Source organism: Microtus ochrogaster, unplaced genomic scaffold, assembly GCF_000317375.1.
Source record: "Microtus ochrogaster isolate Prairie Vole_2 unplaced genomic scaffold, MicOch1.0 UNK1, whole genome shotgun sequence".
In the NCBI taxonomy this organism is placed as follows: Eukaryota; Metazoa; Chordata; class Mammalia; order Rodentia; family Cricetidae; genus Microtus; species Microtus ochrogaster.
Window position 1 is genome coordinate 37,512,109 of NW_004949099.1, and position 7,307 is coordinate 37,519,415.

General features: G+C 48.1%; 1 protein-coding gene across 1 annotated transcript in view; it reads right to left on the minus strand.

The window, feature by feature from the left end:
• Positions 1-1,561: 1,561 nt before the first annotated feature.
• The window catches only part of C1s (complement C1s), a 12,607-nt gene continuing 6,861 nt past the window's right edge, over positions 1,562-7,307 (minus strand). The window contains exons 7-12 of the mRNA XM_005365187.2: positions 6,614-6,767; positions 5,688-5,803; positions 5,198-5,276; positions 4,562-4,693; positions 3,837-3,911; positions 1,562-2,734 (exon numbers count right to left, since the gene is read on the minus strand). Coding sequence (XP_005365244.1) covers positions 1,938-2,734; positions 3,837-3,911; positions 4,562-4,693; positions 5,198-5,276; positions 5,688-5,803; positions 6,614-6,767 — 1,353 coding nt within the window. The 3' untranslated portion in view covers positions 1,562-1,937. The remainder of the gene's footprint in view (positions 2,735-3,836; positions 3,912-4,561; positions 4,694-5,197; positions 5,277-5,687; positions 5,804-6,613; positions 6,768-7,307) is intronic.

Here is a 7,307-nt window from a genome sequence, read left to right on the forward strand (position 1 = left end):
TGTGAATATAAGTGTGTGTGTGTGTGTGTGTGTGTGTGTGTGTGTGTGTGTGTGTGTGTGTGAAGTTGGTTACCCATGCACACTGCATGTGGAGGTCAGAGTACAATGTTGAGAAGTCAGTTCTTGCCTTCCACAGATCTGGGGCTGGAACTCAGATTTTGTCAAATGTGTACTCTCCAGCCCTGGACTCTCATTCTCGATCCTTAACCCTCATGAAAACAGGACAGAACCCCTGTTTTCAGCTTTTAAAGTGCTGTATTTCTGCTGGGGGTATAGCTCAGTTGGCAGAGTGTTGACCTAGCATTCATGAAGCCTTGAGTTAAAACCTCAGCACAGCATAATCCAGGCCTGGAAATGCACACTGGTAACCCCAGAAAGTGGAGGCAGGAGGATCGGAAGTTCAAGGCCATCCTTTGCTATGTAGCTCGTTTGAGGCCAGCCTGGGCTATAGAAGACTCTATCACAGCTGCTCCCAACCTGTGGGTTGAGATCATCGGATGGTCTTAGGAACTGAGTGAGACACCACTCAGTAGCAAGATTACAGTTATGAGGGGCTGGAGAGATGGCTCAGTGGTTAAGAGCACTAACTCTTCTTCTAGAGGTCCTGAGTTCAATTCCCAGCAACCACATAGTGGCTCACAACCATCTGTAATGAGATCTGGTGCCCTCTTCTGGGGTGCAGGTACACATGCAGGCAGAATACTGTATATGTAATAAATAAATAATCTTTAAAAAAAAGATTACAGTTATGAGTATAATGAAATGAAAATTCATGTATGACTGGGGGTTCCTAAGTCCACCAGAAATGTGTTTTGTCATGACCCACAGATTGAGAACTGCTGCCCTATTTTTTTTAATTCTGTGTTTCAGAGCTGGAGTGTATCTCATACCCCAGCAGCAGAGCACATGCCTAGCCTGTGAGGCCTTGGGATGCGATGCTCAGCACAGCAGGTAAGCAATACATACTCGATGTTCTGGCACAGACCTGTAATCCTGGCACTTGGGGAAACTGAGGCAAGGGAGCAATAAGTTCCAGTCACATAGTGAGTTCTAATTTGGTGTAGGCTACATCCCGAGATCTCACACGAAACCCTTATTCGACGGTCCTTTGTCATCATGACATCCTTGGGGTGGAGATTTCGTTTTGTTTCCAGCTTTCTTCCCTAGAGAGAGTCAGAGAAGCTCTCTCTGGACTTTTGGCTGTCACATTTTGTCAGAGTTCAGTCCAGTTTGCCACCTAACTGACAAATTGACCAAAACTACCAAAAACAGCAGAGCAAGAATGTTCAATGTCTTTCTTTTTTTTTTCTGTCATTACATTGCATGATAAAAGGGAATATTATAAGAAAATTAATTTCTGGGAGACATATTGGGACAACTCACAAAGGAAAACTAAAAAGTCAATTCTAACTTCACGGTATTCAGTAAATCTCAGCTGGAAAGAAGAAAAGCTGAATTCCCTGTCTGCATGATGGTCAAAGATGAGCGGTTGATACCTGAGTTCCATGACAGGATGCCCTGCCATTTCCCTCTCCTTCTGCAGCCCTGAAGTCAGCCAGAACCAGATTAGAAACATGCTTTATTGTAAGTAAATAAAGGGCTCCAAGGACTATAAATGTAATCTCAAGCAGGTAAAAGAAAGGGAAGAAAAATTAAGCTATCCTTGTGGAAAGGCACAAGACAGAAGGGCCTCTGCCTTGCTGTTACCGGTAGCAGACAGAAACTCACAACTGAAGCAGCAGCCTGTGACCAGATCCTCCCTCCACCCGGGAGGATGATGCAGGAGTACAATTAGCACTGAACAATCTGGACAATCAAGTCCAGTGCTAATCAGACTCCAGCGTCTTCTCTCCATCGTTGTGAGAGAACGGTACTGTCGTGCGGATCTGAGAGCGATGACCTTGCGGTGCCTTGGAGGGGCTGGCGGTGCCCGCGGGTTAGTCATGACCGGGGACACTATTCTCCTGCATAGTTTCCAGTATCCAGTCCATGTAGTTCTTTACCTTCGTGTAGATCCCATAGGTCCCACACTTCTTCCCCCAGGACACCAGGCCTGCCACATAGAATTTGGGGTCCTGTACATTGGGGACCCGCAATGCAAAAGCCCCGCCGCTGTCCCCCTGACAGCTATCAACACCCTTCTCTCCAGCACAGATCATGTTGCTGGTGAAGACGTAGTCCTCTGCCCTCACTCTGGGGTTCTCCTCTTTCACCTGCTGGCACTTCTCTAAAGAGGTGACGGGTAACTTTGCCCCTTTGAGGTTGAGAACAATATTTCTCCTCTCTGTTCGGCCCCACCCTGAAATCAGCCCCAGGTCACCCTCGGAGAGATCATACTCTGGGGAGGTGCCTGGCAGGCAGATGGGAGAGACGGTGGGCCCCATTCTCACGGGGTCTTTCAGTCGCACCAATGCGATGTCATTGTCAAAATTTGTCCGTGTGCTTAGGTCATCCCCCAGTTTCCAGTCCGGATGAATAAACACACGTTCGGAGGTGAGCTTCTGGACATTGTTCAGATGTTCCATTCTCACAGACGTGGACCCCACGTACATCGATGGGTCGGAATTTCCCTCCACGACGTGGGCCGCCGTCAGCACCCAATACTCATCAATGAGAGCCCCACCAGCCCGTGGGTACTCAAAGAAGACTTGCCAGGGAAAATTCTCAATCTCCGCAGGGGATCCTCCGAAGATCCTCTGATAGGTTTTAAAGGGCTTAGTGGGTACTCCACAGACTGGATGGGAATAGGAACAAGACAGGGAGGTGCAGGAGGTGAGGCTGGCCTCTGGAAAACTCAGCCACCCAACTGCCGTACCCAGTGGTGACCGAGTTCTCCAGCATGTCTTCGTCGATGTCAGTTGCTCAACTAACCTCCACATTGGACTTATCCTAGAATGCTACTTTGAGTGTCATTGGCCCCCAGAAGCTTATAGGGAGTGGCACTGTTAGGAGGTCTAGCCTTGTTGAAGTAGGCGTGGCCTTGTTGGAGGAAGTGTGTCACTGTGGGGACAGGCTTTGAGGTCTCCTATGTGCAAATTCTTCCTGTTGGTGTGGATCAGGATGTAGAACTCTCAGCTTCTTCTCCAGCACCATGGCTGCCAGCATGCCACCATGGCCCACCATGGTGATAATGGGCTAGACCTCTGAACTGTAAGCCAGCCCCAGTTAAATGTTTTTCCTTTATAAGAGTTGCTGTGGTCATGGTATCTCTTCACAGCCACAGACACCCTAACTAAGACACCTAACCTCCCCTGAACATCTCCTTTGGCAGTGCCAAGCAGGTTTATGGTCGAGATTGGCTTACGTGAACAACTGAACCAAACGAGCTAGCACTTCCCACTCTCCACAGTTTGACTCACAGCCTCTTGGAGGCACAGTTCACGCCCAGAGAACCAGCTAGAAGGTCATGCTGGGAAACTTTAACCTCGCCCAGACTGGAAGCAGGCTTTCTACACTGCCACATCGCCACTTCGTGCTCAGATGAAGCTCTTATCTAGAGGGTGTGGAGGGAGGGGTCTCACTGTGTAGCCTAGACTGATCTCACCATCCTATCTCAGCATCCAGAGTGCTGAGTGCACAGCCCAGCACCCCACTCTGCTAATGTGGTTTGATCTGTAGTTCCCTAATGCCTAATATGACACCGACTGTTGATGCTGGAAGACTTTCTTATTTCCCTTCAAGTCAGCCTGAGTTGATACAGATGAAGGAACTCCAGAACCCAGAGTTACTACCATACTCCACTCTGGGGTGCCAGGATTAAGTCCTAGCTATTTCCACGTGGTACCTGCTCCCCCCATGGACATCTACAGCCTCTACCCACACGGCAGCCCGATTACCTGGAACACATTTGGGCAGCTCTATACCCAGCTCATCATTCACCCAGCTCCCGTTAGCAGCACAGCGATACTCCCCTGGAATAGCACAAGGAACATGGGTCACACTCGGCACATCTCTCCTGCATCCTCCATTTATACAAAGACTCTCTGGACATTGAAGGGAGAACCATATCCAATCAGCTAGAAAAGAACCTTCGCCCAGGAGTGATGGCACTGGCACTTAGGAGGTGGAAGCAGGAAGGTCCAGGCCAGCCTCTGCTCCAAGGAAAAGGCAAAGCCACCCTGGGCTATGCGAAACTCCATTTCAAAAACAATGAATGGGAGTGGGGGTGGGGAGTGGGAGGAAGATAGCCCAGGCTCGCCCTGAACAACTGCTACCTTCCAAGTGTTAGGATTACACACCTCCATCACCGTGTCTGCCCTGCAAATTCTACATGAAATAACTGGTCCAAAGTCAGATAACCATGTGAAGTGGATGCTGCAAAGGAATTGCTGCTGCAGCTGTGACACTAAACCAGTGACCTCTATGATCCCCCTTCAATGATCCCTGAAAACATACCCTATCCCACAAGCCAACTGTGTCCTTAGACTAAGCCAAAAGGATGACAGTGTCTACTCTTTCTCACTTCTCTATAAACTCTCTCCAACCAGAGAGACATGGCATTCACCCCTCCGCCTCATTCACGTTCCTCCCCCTCTCTCTTCTTCCGGTAGAAGAAACCTACCGCCATGTTCATTGTGTTCCATGTAATAATGCGGCTCCTCACACGAGTAGTGAATGACAGAACCAAATAGAGTATCTTCTGGATGGTCAACTTTACCATTCTGAATGGGTTCTGGAAGACCACAGTCCACAGCTACCAGAAGCAGGGAAATGGACAGTCAGGACAGTCATTTTCTCCCAGGAAGAGTTAGGGGCCCCATTCACTCCTCACTCTTCCTCAGCCACGTCCATAACCACACCCATGATGAGTCTTCCAACACCAGCTCTTTTGTGGCATCTTCTCTAACCCAGTTCTCCAGCCCACTGAGACCTGCCAATCCAGATGGCCCTTGAAAGAGGCCAGGAGGAACCTATTTCTCTGGTCGGCAGAGGCACCTGTGAGAGCCCAGAATATACTCCCTTCGAGTCCTCGGCTCCATACTCCATTGCCCCTTTCTTTAGAAGAAACACATTAGTCTACGTGGCCTAGGACTAGACAAGAGCTAGACAATCCTCCATTATAGGGTTAAAAAAAAACACACACACATGCCATTCTCTCACAAGCCTAAAAGGAAACCATGCGTTTGAATTCTGATGTGTCGATTATCCCGTTCCCTTCGGGAAGGGCAAGGGGAGCTCCACTTGAAGGAACACCTACGCTGGCATTGTAGTCCAGAATTGCTCCACTGCCCATTGCTTTGACAAGTAGAATAGAAGAACGCTGAGCCAACGTTTCCCTGGAGAAAAACAGATGTCAACATTAATTCAGAAAAGCACATGGAAAATCAAATCCAATAACTCAGTTGATCTCAGGCCTTCGATCAATGAGAAGTCCTCATCAAAAGAGGCTTGGGGCATCTTTAGAAGAATAACTCTGAGCACCCAGGAGCTGGGGCTGGAAGAGAGCCCTGCCCCAGCATTTCAGCTCCCTTCCTGAGGAAGATTGAGGGTGGAGAGGGCAAGATGGCCCCGGAGCTCCAGACCTCACTGGAAGGATGGACACCCAGACCTCACCGGAAGGACGGACAATCTTGAGCCGTTCCTTCTATGGTTGAGTGTTACTATCCTGATCTGGCAGCGACAGCCTCCAGCACCCAGATGTCTAATCTGGACCCAGAGACCAGAGAGAAGCCTCAACGGTACTTTACCTCCACAACCTCAAACCCTTCCGTACAGGATATCTTCACCACATCTTTAAACACGTATTTTGCCTTTTCAGGCTCCCAAATAGAATCGGCAGTGATTTCTCTGGGACAAGGGATTGCTTGAGGAGGACAGAAATGAGATTTTACTAAATGGTTGGAAACTGTGTGCTATGTTACATAATTCCCACTTTTCTGAGACAGGGTTGGGGTCTCTCTCTCTCTTTCTCTCTCCTCCCTCTCTCTCTCTCCCTCTCTCTCTCTCTGTATACCCTAGGCTAGACTGGAACCTGCTATGTAGCCAGGCTGGTCTCAGACTTGTAGTAATCCCCCTGCCTCTACCCCTCCAGTGCTGTAATTATAGCTGTGTAATACTGTTCTCAAACAGTCCCACTCTTCAGAGGGACTGGTGTACCAATGCAGAGGCCAGGAGGACACTGGGTACCTGCTCTGTCAATCACTCTCTGCCTTACCCTCTTGTGATGGGGGAATCTCACTGTAGCTGGAGCTTGCCATTTCTGCCTAGGCTAGCTGGCCACCAAAACCCAGTGATTCCTCTCTCTCTGCCTATCCACTCCCAAACACAGCAGTTACAAACACACATGGTTATGCCTAGATTTTTCTGTGGTACAAGGATGGAAACTCAGAGCTCATACCTGTCCTGCAAATGCTCTCCCCTGTCTCCCATCTCCCATCCCATTTTCATACTTTCTAACATCTTCCGCGGTCCTCAATTCTAATGTCTACCATTCCAATATGGCAGAGGTGTAAACGAATAGGACGCCACTAATTAGCTACCCACTCCCCATTGTCTGTGTTTTCAAGACTCATTAAAGGTTACTAATCAGACAACAATCGATTTTTTTTTGATTCTACACGTCCAAAGAATTTATTTAATATCACCAATCAAAAAGGCCCTTTTAGCTACTCACGGTCTCCATGGTAACGAAGTTTCCAGCCCTTCCTTTGCCCTGTTAGGTCAGTTTGAAAGACAATATCAAGAGTATTGCTCTGGGTTTCAATGGTTAGTGGCCCAGGGAATCCATTGCCACAGTAAGGACCAAATTGTTGATTCTTTGCAGCAAACTGAAAGGAAACAATGTAATAAAATCAGAAGAGAGAAAAATCTAAAGGAAGAAATTGAATGGGGGTGTGAAAATTAAATGATTGGCACAGTATAAAATCAGAAACAGGCAAATGAACAAGAAGATTCGCAAGAGGAAAGATTATTTTAATCCCAAAAGCTGGACCTGATGGCGCAGGCCTGTGATCACAGCTAGTTGGAAAAGACAGGAGAGTTTTAAGTTAAGGCCAAACCGGTCAATTTAATGAGAATCTGTGCCAAAATAAAGACTAGGGAGAAAATACAGAAAGGGCTGCAAATGGAACTCGAAAGTAGAGCACTTGTCTAGCATGCGTGAGGTCAAAGGTGCAGTCCCCAGTTCAGGAAGGAATAAGGGGGAGAGAGGGAGAAAGAAATGAAAAGAAGAAATCTCACATTAGGTGTGCTGGCTAACATCTGGCTAACATCTGTAATCCTGGCACTCACAGGAACCTCTCACTAGGTGTGCTGGCTAACATCTGTACTCCTGGCACTCACATTAGGTGTGCTGGCTAACATCTGTA